The following is an 18445-nucleotide window of genomic DNA, read 5'->3' as shown; positions in this document are numbered from 1 at the left end:
TCTGGGTTGAAAGTGATAAAATGAGGCTTCCCACCTTCCTCACAGTGTTGGGAAGGAGGAGAGGGAGACTGCCAGCCCAGCTCCTGGAAGTCAGAGGAATGATGCCCTCATTGCAGTGCAAGGAAGGGAACTTTCTGCACCCAAATACAACACTTTCCCTTGAGCAGAAGACACATCTGGTCTGGCAGAACCTGGCACATCACTTGGGGGCAGGAAAAAAAGTTGCAAAAAAGCTGGCTACAGCACAGCAGTGTAAGAAGGGACCTGAGTAAAGGATTCTTTCCTGTTCTTTATTTTCTGTAATGGGAGAGTGTGCAGCTGGCAGTTTCTGGAGGACACAGCCCCATGGGCTATGGAGCTAATCTTAGAATGGCATGTTCAGTGCTTCCTGCGCCCCGGCACAAGACACCCATGGAACCGTGCTGGCCTCCCAGCTCGGATCAAAGAAAGGCAGCTGTGTTTTCGGGCTGAAATTAAAAGAAAAAGAAAGAAAGGAAAAATTCACCCCAGAAACAGGAGGTCAGAAAGGTCAAGAGGAAGTTCAGTGTCTTTTCTGGGTAAAGGCAAAAGGCTGTCAGAGAAGCTCTTGGAGAAAAATGGACTATGAGGGAGGCAGCCTTTCTGCCACAGACAGAGCACTTGCAGCTGCTTAGTTTCAGCTGAGTCCTTCCTTCAGGTGTCCATTCTGCCATGCCCAGGTATGCTGGGAGCTGGTTTGACGAGCCAAGCTTCCCAGTCCATCCTGCATTCTCCAGGTTCATTCTTTGTTCCTTCTTTCCTCTTTCCAGCCTGCTCTCCCTTCACAGCAGGGAGACGCAGCCTGCATCTTGCAACTGGTGTCCCTCCCCACTTAGCCCAGCCATCATTTTTCATGTGCAGCAGGTTGCTCTGCTGATCTGCTTACCTCACTCTTTCTTCCATTCCATTATCTGCCACTTTCCCTGCCTGTAATTACTCCAATGAAAGGTGAAAAGATGAGGGGAAGGTGTGTGAAGGTCACAGCTTGAAATGATTTCCTTGGATTCAGGAAAGCTATTCCAAATTGTATGGGAAATTTAACAGGGAGTGTCAGACACCTACAGGAGCTTGTGGGCTTGGGAAAAAGAAGATAACATTTAGTGGGAACATTTATTTACAGCTCTCTGAGAAAAGGAAAGGCCTTTTTCCACGATGCAAACAAAACCAGGGAAGCAGAAAGGGCATTGAGGCAGTGAGGTGGGAAGTGTGGTGCCGGGCATGGGTTCATGGTGTGGTACAGGGAGCTGTGAGGTGTGAGGTTCCATACTGATGGCTCATAGCCTGGTTTCTTGTTCTGAGCTCTGCACCTCTAACAAAATCAGGATTGTTATTCCTGGTTGGAGTAACAATTGTTGGTTAGTTATTCTCACTTCCTCTGGTTTGGTTTCCCTGGCATCAGACACTGGAGGTGAAGAATAAAGGTTTCCTTTAATCAGCTTTGATTTCAAGGCTTTCTACTTACTCTGCTCAATAGACTCATAACAAAGAAAACAAGGTAAATGTGGGATGACACCAGGGCATTGTGATGTGGGAAGAGCTGCATCATCCAGACTCCAGCACAAACCTTCTGCTTCTCAGCCTGCTGTGGACCCAGGGGAGGGGAAGCTTCTCTCAGCCATGGTATTTCCTCCTTCCCCCCCACCACACCCACCTCAGTATTTCACTGAGAAAAAAGCAGAACAGCAAGGGACACATCTCCAAGCAGATGTTGGCTTGCTGTGAGGACTGGGAATGACTTCTCACAGCAGAACCACTGGAAAAGCAAAGCTGATGGTGACCGGGGCAGTAACAAGGGTATGAGAGGGCTGAGGATGCGTATGGGAATGTACATTACTGCCTGCTCCATCTGCTCCCTGCAAGGATAAGAGGAACAGACACTTGGCTTGAGACACCTGGTTTGCTTCCATTAAAAACTAATGAGTGTAGGCTCTTCAGCTGGAGCTGAAAGGCTCTGCATGAACTAGTGATTTTCTGGGATATTTGAAAATGCTGCTGAATCCCATCTTCCAAAACTTCTTGCTCTCAGGCTGGTTGATTCATGCCAGATGTGAGAAACTCTGCTTCAAGTCCTTGCTTACTCTTGAACTTTGTAACACATACACAGGCTTGCTTTTCCCAACCTGCACTCACAACTTCTTTTTCCTGGTTTGTCAGAACAGGCCAGCAGAGACCAACTCAGAGGTGGACAAGTCAGCATCACCCTCAGTGGCTCAGCTAGCAGGGAAGTTCAAAGAGCAAGCAGCCAATATCCCTGGAAAAGAGGTAAGGTGCAGGAAAAGAGGTAAGCAGGAAATCGAGTGGGAAGTTAATCACTTGTTTCTTCCTGCTGGAACATCAATGAGCATGAATCCACCTTGATTTTGGATCTGCACAAAGGATTCATCTCCTCGTGCAATGCAAGCTGTGGCTGTATCTTCCTTGCATTGCTGATTGGTGGACGAGTGTTTTGGTAGAGCCGTGTTTTGGGAGAGACACTAACCAGGATATTGCAGAGCTTGGTAGGGTGCACAGATTTACCCAACAGCAGCAGACAGCAGTGCATGCATGTCCTATTTGGGCTAGCTTTTGTGGGCAGACAGCAGCAATGAATAATGAAATAGCCAATATTAGTGGGGAAAGAAACAAACAACGGATGATGCATAGCAGCCAGTGGCAGATCATCAGCATCTTGTTCACAAAAGGAGGTTTCCTCCAGGTTATTACTTCTGTGTGTGTCTCAGAGAAAGCTGCCTCTTTACTCACCTTCATTGCCTCTTCCCTGTGATATTTCAGACTCTGTGCCTAATCTCTATCATGCTGAAACTTTATTTTAATGAAATCTCACTATGCCAAGCATTGCCTCACACGCTGACTTTCTCCAGCTAAGCAAAACACTAGAGTACCTCTCTTAGGAAGAAAGGAAATGAGGGTTATTTAGGAAAGGAGATTGACATTTTCAGAGAGCCTCCTGTATTATTATGCCTTTTTCTTTTAGAAGCATAAATGTTTGCTGGTGGCACTTTTCAGGCACCTTTTGAAACTGAACTGCTCCCTTCTGCCACTCAGCTCCTGATCGCAGCCTGCCCTAAGGGGATCCTCCCTGTCACCCCTCCTGTCTTTGGCTGGATGCAGTGGTGACCTCTGCCCTGCAGGGCTGGCATGCCATCATCTATCAGAGGTTAGCACTCCCAGGATGGGAATAGCAAATCTTTTCCCAAGCACTGTTTTTTTTCCCTCCAATTGCCAGCACACCACTCCATCCATCCCACTACAGTAATTTCCTCTTTTGAAGGTATGGGATTTAATTGCACTAAGTCCCTCAGCCTTCAGAAGGCAGAAAGTTCCCAGACCTCTCTTGTGTTATCTGCAGGCCTCTGCTGCTCCCAAGCCAGGGCAGCGTGGAGGGGCCTCACAGTGCGAGGAAACTAATTTTCTCCAGAGACAGAGGAGGACAAAGTTTCCTGTCTTTTCTCTCCAAGCCATCTGTCGCTTCCCCACCATCTTTCTCAAGCTGGCTTCAGATTAATGGCCCAAGGGATGGTCTTTAACCCTTGCTTGGCCCATGCCAGCAGAGGGGAATCCTGTCAACCAGGGAACCTCTGACACATCCACTGTGATACAACGCAGTGTTTCACGGTTGCAGAATGGTGGGGTTTCCACAAGACACATTGTTGTTTCCTGGCATGACACAAGAATAAGGGCAGGGCTGCCCTGGGCTGCTTAGAGATGCAGCAGTGCCATGGCTGGGTGCAGCACCTCCAGAATTTAAGTGACACCAGGTCCCCAGGTCCTCCAAGACAGCCAGTACAAAGATGCCATAATTCAACTTTTCACATGCCAGCCTGTGAGACTGTAACACAATTATCCAAATACTTTATTGTGGCTATTATCCAAGATTCCAAATATTAGCCAGTTATTTTGGATTATTTATTTAACACATGAAAAGTGTGTTAACAGCTTGGCAGGAGACTACAAACCTGGCATAAAAATAGAGACAGCTTGGCATCAAGACCAGAGCAATAGTTATGTGCTACGCGTCCCTTCCTTCCTAGGGAGCTCTCTCATAGTTCTGAGAGTCCAAGGACATTCAGAAGGAATCAGTGTCCCTGCCATTAAGTTGTCTTGTTCCTTCTCCTCTGGAGAATCTGTTTCATAGTCAAATTTAAGGTTGCAGCTGAGGTCTTGTCCTTGTGTGCTGCTTTCCTTCATTCAAGAGAAACAAATGGGGATGAAATTCTGAAAAAGTCAGAATTCCCCTTTTTGCCCCGAAATTATATGAGACACAAAGTAGGAAATCATGAACCAGGTAAGCAGCTGAGACTCATGGAAAGGAAATCCTGGTAATGACAGGAAAGAGAACAGTAACAACCTCTCCAGTGTGAAGGGGTTTCCAGCAGGATGCTTTGCAGACAAAGTTTCTGGGAAGGCTTCTCCACCCTGGACAGCTTAGAAGAGTGTCACACACATTGTTGCACAAAGAAAAAGATACAGACTACTCTTCCAACACTAGGACTGGGCTCTAGATGCCACCAAGCACACCCATGTGTCAATACCATCCTTTGCTGCCTTTGGATGACTAATTCGGGCAGGCTGAGCCCTGCCTCCCGAGCAGGTCACTCACACAGCATGCCCTTTGGTGCTTGAATTTCACTTCCTTTTTAAGAAACCTGATTTCCCTGCTGCTGAGTTGGTTGTTTTCTTCTCTTAGGTACCACCACATAAGCCAACTCGGAGGAAACCACCCTGCTCCCTTCCCTTGTATTCCCATAAAACTGAGACAAGTGACAATGATGAGCAAGTGAGTATCAATTTAATAGGGGGACAAAGTCTTTCCTCTCTGCAACCTGTTCTCTCTCCTGAGACATGAGTTTGGAGGTGGCAGAGAGGTCAGGCTGTGCAGCCAAAGCCATCAGTCATGCAGCAGCAAACCTGCCCCTGCTGTCACACATGTACTGACCCAGAGTCAGCTCCATGCTGTTCCCTGCTCATGCAGCATGGATGCACAGACCATTTCTGCTGCTTTTGTTTTCACCCTAGGCACACTGATGTATCCATCCAGTTACCACTGTTCAGGAACCGCTGGTGTTTATTAGATTTGAACAAGGAGCGCCCATGCTGTTTGTTGAGCATAATGGGGTAATAGTTCTGCTCATGAGATTTTTCTGTTTTCAGGAAAAGGGAATAATTAATCCAGAATGAAGAGAGGGTTTGTTGGCAATACCCACAGAATATTTCTTTAGGACCCTTGAATGAGCAGGTCCCAGTAAGCTGGCTGCTACTTACAAAATTTTATGCTGAGGCCCTCTTTGGTCACTTCTGTCCTTCTATATTTCAGAGTATGAAGTCTACCCACCAAATTTCATGTTGTCGCCTGCCCTTAACAAGCAGGTAGTTCTTTGTCCTTTCTACCTGTGAACTGCAGGCTCTTGCTGCCTCCATGGCAAAGGAACATTAAGTTTTAAAATGTTAGATTCCTCCCTTTTCTGAAAAAAGCATTATGTCCCTTCTCAAAGCAATGCTCTCTCTTTCTCAAACTGCTTCCAGCCTTTTCATAGCTCTACCTTTCCTGCCATTTAGGCCTTTCCTGCTTATACTAATTGGATATCCTTTAACTTGGTTACTCAAGTGGTGGCAGAAAGTCTTTCCCATTACAGACAGTTCACAATATATGCCAATGTTAAGGCTTTAAGAGGTAGAATTTTAATCTGCCTGGCCCTGACCTAATACCAGGGGAAACTGTGCCACAGGCTAGATACCTTAGTGAAGGCAGTGTAGGAGCAGAGCCATCCAGTATCACCTAACTCAGACACTTCAGACAGCAGCCTTTTTACCCCAGAGGAGGAGTACATGCATCTTGCACTAGGATGGCTAGAGATCAAAAGGAGAATGGGGTCAGGAATGAAGAAGAAGAAACTTTGGTGTGGAAACACTATATGAAGCTTCACTTGCTTCTGTACCAGCAGTTTCTGCTTATCTTTTCCAAATTTTCTGCCTTTATTGTATTTCCTCTTTTTCACCTCCTACACTGTGATGTTTTTCTGTTTCATTTTATTTTGCAGAAGCAATCACCAAATACTTGCTCCATGACCAGGGTCAAGGTGAAAAGCTCACCCATGATTGAAAAGCTGCAGGTAGGTCCTGGCAGAAGCCACATGGCTTCCCCAGAGAATTAAAGCTGATTGGCATTGGTCACAGCTACTTCCCTTGCAGAGCAGCCAGAAGGGAAGGGGATGCAGGAGCCAAGGGTGACAGCCAGGTAAACAGGGCAGTGGCCTCACTGGGGAGGAACCAGCCCCACCACAGACAAAGAGGAAGGCAAAACAGGTGTGGAAATGGTAATGGGCACCAGAAGCAGTCCAGTGATCCCCAGGTGTTTCCATAAGCATGTCAGTGCATGGATCAGGATAATTTGATCTGTGGAGTACATGGCTTGGCATAGGCATGGCAGCAACACTGCTCGAGCAGGGAGCAGGGGCAGGAGCCCCAGTTTAAGTGCAACTCTTGAGAGAAAGTCAGGGAAGCTCTGGCTGAGACTTCCTCCAGCTTTTTCCTCACAGAATTTTCACACTGAGTCCTCTGCACTCCACTGGGGAGCTGGCCTGGAGCACAGGCAGTGACAATCCTGGCATTGGGGTGTGTTTTCCAGGCTCTGGCGGTATCCCGTGTGTGTGTGTGCCTGGAAGCTCTGCGCTGCACTTCCCTCATCTGGATTCCCACAGATAGACACAAACACACCCAGCACTTCCTGCCCTTTTTATGTTTCTGTGGTGCCTGAGCTGTGCTCCTGAGGGCAGCTCAGCCCTCAGTGGCCTGAAAACAGAGTGCCCTGCCCCTGCCAGCTGCCTGTCCTGGCAGCACGTGTCACTCCAGAGCCTCCTGGCCACCCTGACACAACCTGAACCTATTCATAGCACTGTCCCCCCTGATGCACCCAAGGACATTTGCCTAGGGGAGCTTCTCAGTGAGAGGCCAGCAGGAAGTGTTTTGCCACAGTTAATCACAAGCTTGCTGCTTTCCGTGGTCTTCTCACAGCGGCACAAGTCATTCTGCAAGACCTGCAGATCAGGCTGGAAAATGCAAGCTCCAGTTGGGCACAAGCAGGAGGGTTTAAATCCTGAACCATTGCTCTCTGTACGCTCAGATTTTCTGCCTGCTCAGCCACTGCAGACTGTGGTGGCTTGGCTGGGTCACTGGAAAATCCCAAAAGGCCTCAGGATGACAAAAGAACATGTCCAGAGTTCCAGCTGCCAGGGAAAGACAAATGTCCAGTCATAATTTCTCTGCTCCGACTTGTTTGTTGACAGTGTCACCAGGAGAAACCCACAACCAGGAGGTCTGTGGCTTGTGACAGCTGAGCGATGTGGCAGGGCAGGGGTTCCCCTGTGTGGTTATCATGTGTAGCACACACTGCTGTCCTGTCACACGTGCCCCTAATGAGGGTTTTTCATTGCAGGCCAATCTGGCTTTTGCTCCAGCTGCTCTGCTGCCGGGAGTGTCCCCCAAAAGCCCTGGGCTGAAAGTCCTGGTTTCTCCATTCAGCACTCCTCCCTCAACGCCCACCAGTCCAGGGACTCAGTCCCAGCCCAGTGAGACGCCGGTCAGCTTTGATCAGCCCCCAGAGAGCACTCAGCTGCAGTTCTACAACAAGGTAGGATGTGCATGCTAGGATTTCTCCATTTCACAAGGCTTGCTTATTGCTTGGAGATGAAGAGGAAGAGGAGGCTGAGCCCTCAGTCCTGCTGTAAGAGTGTGTATTTGTGGCCAGGAGAGCAGATCTATGCGCCAGGTTCCAAACAGCCTTTTTGTAGCTCTATTGAGTCTCCTCTCTGCCTGCCAGCAGCTCCAAGCAGCCTTCTTGTTCCAGTGGGTGAAGGAAGGGATGAAGGGGCAGGACCCAGTCACCTCAGCTCAGCAGTAACGTGGTTGCTGGTGCCAGGGAGCGCTGTGAGCAGGTGGTGCCACATGCCAGTGAATGTCTGAGGTGGCTGAGGCTCGGCTTAGGGAGCCACACCGAGCATGGCAGTTTGTCAGGTGTCTCCAGAGCCCTGGGCACTAAAGTGAGGAGCTCTAACCTGCATTCACCATCACCAGCTGGAGTACTGCCTCCTTCCTCAACCACAAACTGGCAAGAGTAGAAAAGGCTGGTATATTCAGTAGTATTTTCCTCTGCTGTGCTTTCCTGCTTTCTATTACCACTCCCCTGACTGCTTCAATGTCTGCTTTTCCTGCCTCGCAGGTGCGGACGCGAGGATCGATAAAGCGCAGGCCTCCCTCCCGGAGGTTCCGGAGATCTCTGTCCGAGTACGGAGACGGGGAAGATTTAGGGCTCAACTTGTCCTCTCCAGAAAATGGTGCCAGGGAAGATGAGGTCTTTGGGCCCAACAGCAAGACAGAAGAGATGGAAACAGGGAGCAAAGAGCAAAAGAAACAGGCAGGGTCTGACGAGAAGCCAGCATCAAGGACAGGATCCAGCAGATCAGAGGGTGAAGAAGGGAGCAAAGAGCAGAAGCAACAAGCAGAGTCTGATGAGAAGCCTCCTTCAAGGAGAGGATCCAGTAGATCAGAAGACGGGGAAAAAGGGGAAAAACAGGCAGAGGAAATTACTCCTTGCAAGAATAACACAGGGAATACAAAGGAGGAGGAATTGCGTCATGATGCCCCAGGAGAGAAGAACTCTCCTCAGGCTCCCTCTGGAAACAATGAGATGTGTGACAGTCCCCAGGGAGAAAAGCAGCGTAACGCTGCTTGTGAACAAGGAAAGGGGGACAAGGAGAAGGAGGAAGCTGAAGCTGAAACAAAGGAGTGTAGTGAGAGCACAGACACACAGAGAACATCAGACACTGAAGAAACAGCGGTGGCACAGGATGCAGTGGGATTAGGGACTGCCAGTGAGCCTTCAGTGTCAGTCACACAGGACCAGGGCACAGCATAGCTGTGCCACACAGGTAAGATGGGTCAGCATGCTCCTAAGGCACCTGAGGGTTTTGTTGTTAGCAAAAATGGCAACTGTGACAGAACACAACAATTCTGCTGCTCCCCCCACGTCAAAATCTTCAGATCTCAGGCCTGCAGAGACTGTGAGGCAGGGTACTCAAAATTACCAGCCCTCCAGGTGGTGTTACAGAGAGGATGGAAAAGAAGCAAAGCTGATCCTGGATTGAGTATAATGACGAGGCTCTGCTAACCAGGCACACTTCTGCATTGCTGTTTTGAAAGCAATCTGAAAGTACTTGCAGTAAAAAGTACATTTCCCCAGCAGTAATTATGTATACACTATATCAGTATGACTGCTTACATATAAATATTTATATGTGTGCACGTTGTTTGTATACATGTGTACATATATATATATATTCCCTGTGTGTTTAGCTTGTTAGCTTTTCCAGCAAACCCAGGGCACACCAGTTTCATGATCTGCTCTGAAAGTGCACAAGCATGTGCCTTTGCCACTATAAATAAAAACTTCAGACTGCTGGCTGAAGCAGGCCTTGTTCATGCACCTTCTTGTGTGTTCTGAAAGCACTGGTAACATAGCCATAGATGCCTGAGGACGTGTATCACCTCAACCACATCCTCTCCAAACGCTCCCTTGGTTTGGCAAGGAGGAGCTGAAGGAAGGATTCTGGTGCTCAGGCTGCAGCTCACCTTTGCCTCCTAGCACAGAGACCGCCAAAGAATCCCCAGGACTTCCCAGTACTGTCTTTGCTTAGACCCATGATTATTTTTCATTATTCCCTTACTTATTTTCCCTTCTCAAAAGGACATACCCAATCAGGGCAGAGGAGACTTAACATGTGGATGGGAGCCATCTAACCCAGTCGAAATGGAAGCTACTGGAAAACCTTCAATGGCAGGAGAGGAGCAGAGCACAGAAATCTCCAGACCTCCAGACTCATCACAGAGCTGAGTGGCCACTTGCTGGCTCTCTGCTTTGCACCATCATATTTTGGGACGGCTAGAACAAGAGACTGTATGCAATCTCTTCAGATTTCAAAACTCGGGTGATGGTTGGCATTCCTTGGTGATGTTTGGGGACTGAGAGACCTGATACCTGCTGTCCTGGAGCCAACAGCCACCTTCATGGTCCTTCTGCTTCTTCATCCTGCTCCAAAATGTCTTCTTCTTCTCCCCTGCATTGGTCTTAGATGAAGTTCATCAGTTATGTACATACATACACGTATGGTCCCTTTTTGGTAGCTTCTTTTAAAGTACTTTGGGTTCTAAAACTTCACTAAATAATGTTTTAACAGTAGGCAACAGTATGTTTTCTCCATGTGTGCTGTATGGCAATGTGAACCCTGAACATGGGGAAAACTAGAACATGGATCATACAAATATATAAATGCAGAATATAAAAATAAAATCCCTTTGAAGTGGGGCTGATCTGTGAAACAGCCTATGGTAGGCTGGTAGGTCCTGTGTGCTTCAGCTTTGGGGTGCTTTTAGTGTGGTGACAAGTGACAACCAGCAGATCCTATGCAAAGAAAAGATGTGCTGAGTAGGTCAACAGGGCAAGTTCTCTTATCTGGCTCTGGGCTCCCGTCCAGATTTAGAAGGGCTGCTTGCCCATCAGCCTTTCTCGCTTCCAGACCCTATCCAGTCTGTTCTAAAAGTTCTGGTGTGTGGCCACCAAGAGCCACTCAGTATAGAAAGCATCCCAGGTTCCTGGAAACAGCCAATTAATTTTGTGCAAGTCAAAGAAGAAGTCCTAGCTGGCTGAGTTTCCAGTGGAGTTGCCTGGCTGAATTGGTGAAGCTCAGGCAGCCAGTCCCTCCTAAGTACTGTACTAGATTTACATTCTCTCTTGGGCTGCTAAAAGTCACGGGCTAGCAGTCACTACGATTTTAGTCTGCAGAGTATTTGGGGGAAGGTAGATGTCAGAACCTCCCGTGACCAGTTTCCTGACAGCAGTGCCTGAAGCTGTGTTTGCCACACGGAACAAAATGTCCATACTCTGATGTGGACTGTGGTCACACGTGCTGAGAGCCAGCAGCGCTTCCCCTTCTGAATTATCATGGGCTTCTTGGCAAACACGACCTCCACAACCTTTTGAGCCGTGCTGTGGAGCATTGTTGTCTTTGAATCCATTTTAATCTGCTTGCTCTAGCTTGTATTCCAGGGCAGGCTGCAATCATGGGCTGCCCCCTGTTTCTTCTCTCAGCAGAGAGTCTCATCTGGATGTGAATGGTTGTGCCTTACTGTATATACAGATCTATGTGTGCCTGTGTAGAGAACGTGTATGTGTGTCCCGAGCACGGGAATGGGACATGAGGGAGAAACAGAATAAATAAATGGTGGAATAAAAGCAAAACAAAAATCCGTGTGTTTTGTTCCCTCCTGGAGAGATGAAGAAGCCCGAGGAAGAATGGACAGAACTGGTAGCAGCAGGTAAAACAGGGATTTCCACTGGCATTAGGACTTCAAAATTTAAATTTGAGAGAGCAACTACTGAGGAATAAGGAGGACTTTTTGGAAAAAAGTCTGCGATGCAGGGGCGTGGACACATGAGGATGTCAGGAAGCATTATCGGGACAGAGCAGGTCAGGGACAAGCGGGATTCCAACCAGAAGGGTGCCGTGGGCTCAGAATCCCAAGGCGATGCCTGTGGCTCCCGTGGGCGCTTGTCCTGCCCGTGGATCAGCTCCGGGAAGGTCCGAGCGCTCCCGGGACACGCCGGGACCCTGCGCGACCCCCCCCGCACCGCCAGGGGGCGCAGCGCACCGCGCGGCCCGGGCCGAACCAAAGCCGCCGCGGGGGGGGAGAGTGGGGTGTCCCATTCCTCCGCCTCCCCGTCCCGTGGGAACGAGCTCGCCCGGCTTCCAGCGCCACCGCGCGCGGAGCGGGAGTGGGAATGGGAGGGGAAGGGGTCATGGGAAAGCTGGGTTGTTCCTGCGCCCCTCGGATGAGCGCGGAAGCGAAGCCGGCGCGGGGGAAAGGCCGCGGAGCGCCGCGGGTACCGTTGCTTCCCCCGCGGGGACGCGGAGCCATGGCTAACGAGCGGAGCCGTAGGGTCGGGGGAAGGGCGATGTCAGGGATTATCCTGGGATAGGAGACGGAGAAGGAGAGCAGGGAGAAATGGCCGCAGTCCCCGCAGTTCGGGAGAGGAGTGATGTGTTCCGGAGCGCTGGGCAGAGCCGCTGGGGGATTCGGCAAAGGCAGACCCACACACACACACACGCGCGCGTATGGAGCGGCCGGGTCCGGAGGAGGCGGGACGACACTGAAGTGCTGAGCTGGGAAAGCACCTACAGAGCGGCTCGTTGGTCTAGGGGTATGATTCTCGCTTCGGGTGCGAGAGGTCCCGGGTTCAAATCCCGGACGAGCCCGCTGGGAAGGGGGCGCGGATGCGCTTCCCATTTTGCCGCCGCGGGGCCCTCCTGCGCTTTTGCGCCTCAGGCCTCAGGCCTTCCCCCAGCGAGGGCAAAGCCGGCACGGTGGGCAGACCTTCGGCCGCGCGGAGGGGCGAGGAGCGGCCCCGCGCCGCTGGATCCGTGAGGGGGAAGGCGGGAATCTGCCTGGGAAAAATGAGAGTAGCGACGCCCGGTGCCAGACGAAGAGGAGCGGGCGGTTCTTGGTGAGTTCCTAACGCTTTTTTTGCACTAAAACGGAACGAGTGGGTCTCGTTGTCAGTCCCGTCTCTGTCCTTTCCCTGTGTGCGGGAGCCGCCGCTGCTGCGGAGATGGAAGAAAATAATAAAAAAAAAAAAAAGCTGGGCTCGTCCGGGATTTGAACCCGGGACCTCTCGCACCCTAAGCGAGAATCATACCCCTAGACCAACGAGCCGCCATGAAATGAGTTCCCCTTCTCCTTCAGAGGAGCGCTCCGGTGGCGCCGCGGGCCCCGGCCCGGGACAGCCCCGGCCCGGCCCGATTTCCCGATTTCTGTGCTCCCCGGTCCTGAGGGGGCACTGGCGCTCCCGCCCGGCTGCCGGGGCTCCCCGCGTTCCTGACGGGCACGGCGGCAGCCCTATCTCCCTATGGGTGAGAAAGTTGCTCGTACGCGGCTTGTCATGGACTGCGGCAGCCAGGCCACAAGCCCCAGCGCGGTGAGGGGAAGATTCGTGGTTTATTTTCGTAATTTCAAACTGTACCACAGCAGACTAGAGGCAACCTTACTTTCCTAAGTTACAGATGATGATTTCTTGCAGACCCGCTTAAATAGAGTCCTGGAACGCTGATGTTGGTCGTGGTAGAGGTCAGTGTTACCTTGGCTTTTGCCTCTCTACAGTTACAGTCTCTAATTTTGCCTATAGTCCAATGTATTCCAAGTTGCTGAGGGAAAGGTAGGAGAGAGAGAGAGACAGGAAGACAAATTGCTTCCATTTTATGTGCTTTCTTATTTATCAAGATTATCAGGAAGACCCTTGACTGAACTTGTTCCTTAGCTTCCATTCACCACTGGAATAGCTCATCATTCCCATCCTTTTCCATCCTAAGTTTTCCTGAGAACACTTATCCTTGCATAGTGGGTGATCCAAGACATTCTTCTCAATCAGATTATGAAAAAGCCAAGTTATGGGAGACAAGACGGAGAGGGCATCCGTCAGTATGGATAAATACCATAAAGGTGGGTGGCCAGAGGATGGTGCCAGGCTCTTATCAGCAGTGCCCAGTGCCAGGGAGAGGAGCAGTGGCCACAAACTAAATCACAAAAAGTTCCACTCAACATGAGGAGGAGCTTTGTGCTAATGGGCCAGAGCACTGAACAGCTGCCCAGGGAGGTCATGGAGTCTCCCTCTCTGGAGACATTTAAATCCCACCTGGACGTTTCCTTGTGTAACCTGCTCAAGGTGACGCTGCCTTGGCAGATGGGTTGGGCTGGGTGATCTCCAGAGGTCCCTTCCAGCCTCAACAACACTGACTGTGAAAAAATAGTTCCCAAACTCTTCAAAGTCTGCATGCAATTACTGTGCTGCTGCCAGCTCTTCAGTTTTGAAAAAACCCTGCATTTCTATTTATTAAAATAAACATGAATGTGGCATTATCTGCTAGTCACAGTTTCTCCCAACTTGCAGAAGAAAAAATATTGCTATAAGGGACACACAATGCTTTCTTGTACAAATAGAGCCTGGGTTCCCTTTTTCTCTCATGTTCTTCTATTACTAATTCAAAATGAGCATGTTTGGTGTGATATTTTTTGCAGGAGTGCATATCTTTGCCCACTAAACACTGTATACTATACAATTCCTCTAGGACGTACAGAGATGCAGGCTAAAGAGAAAACAATCAAAACCATTAAAATGTAAAATCAGTCTAAATATATTTTCTTCTCCTCCTAGAAGCTATTACCTCTTTTTTTTTTTTTTAAACACCAAAATCCTGCTTGCTCCCTGTGACAAGCTGCTAGAGACCTCTCCAAAACAAAGGATAACAAAGATAACGAAGGTCTGAATTTCTAACATACACAGCAAGAAGGAAGATGATGCAATATATGTTCATTGGGACAAACTAAGTTGTCCCAGCACCCCCTTTCCTCTCTGAAAGTAGCAGAAGAGAATAATTTGATCATATCTGTCTGGATAAAGAATGTTCTGCTGTCAGTAGACCAGATATTGTCCCAGGTGTTCTCTGTACTGAACATCTGTAGTACTACCCAGCAAACAGGGAAGTCGGGGCTGTTCCTGTGGCTCTGTGATCTCAGCTCTGTCAGGGAAGGGAGAGTGTAGGTAAGGGCTCTGTGTGGCCAAACCAGGTATAGTACACAAAAACGGAATGTGTGAGCTCTGTGAAGGACAGTCAATTTGAGAATAAGAAAAATGCAATTTTAAAAAATTATTATTATTATTTTAGGTTTATTATCTTGCAAAAATACGCAGAATGGTGAAGCTTGGCCTCTTCAGAGGCCTGAACAATTTTAAACTGTGCAGTACTGAAGGACCTGGAGGTAAATGGTGAGCTCTGGGTACTGAGATGCTTCCATGCTGGTAAGAGCACTTCCAGCCACCCAGGAGAGCTGTAAGGCTGGGTGGAGTTTCTGTGGAAAGGAAGAGCTCTGAGGAGATTTTGATGAAAAAGGGCTGGGAATGAAAGTCTTATCACTGCCTATCAGTTTCTGCTCCATTTGGAAAGCAGGAGTATTGACGAATTAGCTAAAGACCCACCCACAAGGGAAGTCAAATGAGGTGCCAACCAAATGAGGTGATATTTCCCTGTAATACTAAGAGTTGTCTGTGTTGTTGATATTAATTCCCAAGAGGTGCCCTGGATTTCTGCTAGGCTGGGTTTCTGGAAAACATGTACAACAGTTAGATGAGGAATGTGCTTCAGAGCTTCCCCTTAGGGTATAAATAATGGATGCATAAGCTGTTACATTTTAAATCCCATGAGAACTGTAAGGTGGTGTCTGGCATCACAGCTGGAAAGAAAATAATCTGCCTGTGTTTTTGCAGGCTTGCTTTGTCACAGCCCTGCTCTGCAGGCACACGGTGGCCTTTCCTGTGGCCTCTCTCACCCGCAGATGTGACGAGGCGTCCAGAGAATGGCAGAGGAACTGGCGGCACAGGGATCTGGGCGAGGACCAGCTTCCAGGGAGCACTGGGCAGGAGCAGAGCACCCTCAGGTTTCTGGAGGCTCAGGCATGCAGTGAGCAATCGCCTTGAGATATGACTCAGCTTGTGCAACTTCTTTAAAATGCATGGTTGGGAAAACACGGCACAACAGAGAGGTTCTCAGAAGCGAGGAGGAAGAGGGAAGGATGAAAGCTTGGTCTCAGGGGGGGTGTAGCAGCTGGGAGTCCAGTCAGCCAGCTAAGGGAAATTCCAAGCAGGTATTTTCAGACGAAAGGCAAAAGGTGATTGTGCTTACAGGCAGTGCACGCTGAAACAGGCTCCCTGAGCTAACAGGGAGCAGCAGGCAGGATTTCTGTGGAGGCAGGAGGAACCACCACTGTCTGTGCTCAGGGCTCGCAGCAGCGCTCTCCCGCCTCCCTTGGGACAAACCCGTGCCGTAACGTGCCCCCGGGAAAACTCGAGGCTGGCAGAGGGGTTGGGGCAATAAATGAGCGCCGGGATCTGCTCCTGCTGTCACTTCCCTGTTGGAAACTAGGCCGAGTGATGCACAGCAGACTTCCATAGCTGAGAGTGCTCGGACACCACACCACAGAGGTTAAACCGCTGTGGTCCTTATGGACCACAGTCACCCCACAGCTCCTGTGGTGGTCTTGACTAGAGGAAACGCAACTCCACTGGAGTGACTGTCAGTTTTGTGACCGTCAGTGATTGTCCAGACGGGTGCCGTGGTAGCTGGAATGGTTGGTACCGTGCCTCCAAAGGCACTTGGATAAGCTTTCTGCACTGCAGGGTAAATGTCAGACAGCGCCAGAGCTCTGTGAGGAGCGGCTGAGGGAGCTGGGGCTGTTCAGCCTGGAGAAAAGGAGGCTCAGAGATGACCTTATTACTCTCTACAACCATCTGAAAGGAGCCAGGTGGGATTTGGCCTCTTCTCCCAGGGAACCAGCCACAGGACAAGGAGGACATGGCCTCAAGCTGCACCAGGTTGGGCATTCGGGGGAATTTCTTCACAGCAAGGGTGATGAGACATTGGGATGGGCTACCCAGGGAAGTGCCGGACGTTTAAGGAAAGGCGGGACGTGGCAGTGTCGTGTTGAAGTCGGCATGCTGGTGTTGGGTCATAGGTTGGGCTCGCTGATCTCACAGGTCTTCCCCAGCCTGAGTGAGTCGGCGATTCCGTGATTCAGCGTTTCGGTGCCCCCGGGATGCACCGGCCGGGAGCGGCCCCGCAGCGCCCGCGCCCCCCGCAGCACCGCCGGGCGGCCGCGGGGGGGCGCCAGCTCCCGGCGGGGGGGCAGGACAGCACGTTCTCCGCGCCCGTAGGTCACTGGAACTTGACTGATGGCTCCTTTGTCCAATCGCCATGGAGCAGCGGGGCAGGGCACGGGCGGGGCGAGCGCGGCGCGGGGGGTGTGTGTGATCGACAGCAGCGGCTGCCAATGGGCGGGCGGGGCAGGGGGCGGGGGGCGGGCCCGCGGGGGCCGGGGGCGGACAATGAGGGCGCCGCGGGGAGGTGGCGGCGGCTGGAAGATGGCGGCGGGCGGAGGCAGCGCGGGGCGGCCCTGCGCGGCGTGGCTGCTGATCGCCGCCGCCCTCACCGCCGGTGAGTCAAGGACCGAGGGAGGGCTGCCCGCCGGTTCGGCCCTTTAACGCAGCTCCCGGGGCGGAGGGCGGTTCCGCGGGCTGCGCTCGGCACGGCTCTGCCGCTCGCTGCCCGCCCGGTTTGGAGCCGGGCTGGCGGCGGCCGAGGACCCCCGTGCCCGCCGGGGGAAGGGTCGGTGTGCCGGGGACAAAGCCCCCGGGAGCCGCCGTGGGCAGGGCGGGGGGCGCCGCGGTGCCAGGGCAGTGATGCGCGGCCGCCCCGTGTCAGCGCCGGTTCCACAGAATCCATTAGCTCGGGAAAGATGCCCGAGATCATCGAGCCCGGGCTGGGACCGAGCACCCCGGGGGCTCTTCGCGCCGGGGACGCGGGTGGCGTCTGTCGGGAGAGCCACGGGGTGACCGAGGAGTGGGGACGCTGGGGTTGTGGTGGATGACTTGGTTCGGTCAGTGGTGAAGTATTTGGGTGGAGGGCGAGTTGTGGCAGTGAGATGATGCGCTTATGACTCGTATAGGTGGAGAGTGAGTGCAGAACCGCAGAACGGGTCAGGTTGGAAGGGACCACAGTGGGGTCATCTGGTCCAACCTCCCTGCTCGGGCAGGTCATCCCAGAGCACATGGCACGGGATTGCGTCCAGATGGTTCTGGAATATTTCCAGTGAGGAGCACAAGGCTGTGGAGCGGTAGGAATGGCAAGAGTGATGCTTAACCCCTCTGTGGCTTGTGTTCTCAGAGGGCAGAAGGTTCCACACATCGCTTGGACTCGAAAAGTTACACACATTTCCCACACCACCTCCCTGTGTGTAGATGCTGAGCACGGACAGTGAGGGAATATCCACTGTGTATACACCTGTGATGGACATTTTGGGTTGGGGTACTTGCTTAATGGGTAAAACTTTGCAACGCACTTCAGTAGGAGACATTAAGAAGCCTGATGCCTCCTCAGTTCATAAGTCTGGAAAACTGTAAAACTGTTATGTCTGTCTAGGAAGAGGTTTAGTAAGAAACTGTGCCGAGTGGTAAGGAACTTAGAATTTATTTCATAGAATTTTAGAATAGTTTGAGTTGGAGCAAATCTTAAAGGTAATCTTTTTCCAATCCCACTGCCATGGGCAGAGACATCCTCCACTAGATCAGATTGCTCAGAGCCCCATCCAGCCTGACCTTGAGCACTTCCAGGGATGGAGCATCCACAGGTTCCCTGATCAGCCTGTTCCAGAGCTTCCCTACCCTCACAGCAAAGAACTTCTTCCTAATATCTAATTCCTATTATTATTTCTCTTCCTAAATCTATTCCCGAAGAGCACTGTTTGCGTTTGTTTAAGATGACTCTGTTTTGCA

At 50.9% G+C, this 18445-nt stretch overlaps 2 protein-coding genes and 2 non-coding genes across 16 annotated transcripts in view; 3 read left to right on the top strand and 1 right to left on the bottom strand.

The window, feature by feature from the left end:
* Nucleotides 1-11314, top strand: part of RCSD1 (RCSD domain containing 1) — a 36703-nt gene extending 25389 nt beyond the window's left edge. For 2 of the 9 annotated variants that reach the window (XM_066340856.1, XM_066340855.1), the window contains exons 2-6: nt 2173-2280; nt 4706-4795; nt 6057-6128; nt 7451-7645; nt 8234-11314. In XM_066340856.1, the coding sequence (XP_066196953.1) occupies nt 2173-2280; nt 4706-4795; nt 6057-6128; nt 7451-7645; nt 8234-8929 (1161 nt within the window). In that variant the 3' untranslated portion in view covers nt 8930-11314. Of the gene's footprint in view, nt 1-2172; nt 2281-4705; nt 4796-6056; nt 6129-7187; nt 7331-7450; nt 7646-8233 lie in introns of those variants that run through there. The other 7 variants (XM_066340857.1, XM_066340860.1, XM_066340859.1 and 4 more) reach the window with 5 other exon arrangements.
* Nucleotides 11315-12251: 937 nt separating this feature from the next.
* On the top strand, nt 12252-12323 carry TRNAP-CGG (transfer RNA proline (anticodon CGG)). Its single transcript has one exon. It is a non-coding gene; the product is annotated as a tRNA-Pro (tRNA).
* A 385-nt stretch (nt 12324-12708) lies between these two features.
* TRNAP-AGG (transfer RNA proline (anticodon AGG)) lies at nt 12709-12780 on the bottom strand. Its single transcript has one exon. It is a non-coding gene; the product is annotated as a tRNA-Pro (tRNA).
* Nucleotides 12781-16997: 4217 nt separating this feature from the next.
* MPZL1 (myelin protein zero like 1) overlaps nt 16998-18445 on the top strand; it is a 32541-nt gene continuing 31093 nt past the window's right edge. For all 5 annotated transcript variants that reach the window (XM_066340867.1, XM_066340863.1, XM_066340866.1 and 2 more), the window contains exon 1: nt 16998-17108. In XM_066340867.1, coding sequence (XP_066196964.1) covers nt 17000-17108 — 109 coding nt within the window. In that variant the 5' untranslated portion in view covers nt 16998-16999. The remainder of the gene's footprint in view (nt 17109-18445) is intronic.

This window comes from Sylvia atricapilla, chromosome 2 (genome assembly GCF_009819655.1).
Source record: "Sylvia atricapilla isolate bSylAtr1 chromosome 2, bSylAtr1.pri, whole genome shotgun sequence".
Classification (NCBI taxonomy): domain Eukaryota; kingdom Metazoa; phylum Chordata; class Aves; order Passeriformes; family Sylviidae; genus Sylvia; species Sylvia atricapilla.
Note: the sequence above shows the minus strand (reverse complement) of the source record. Positions and strands in the feature narration are given on the sequence as shown.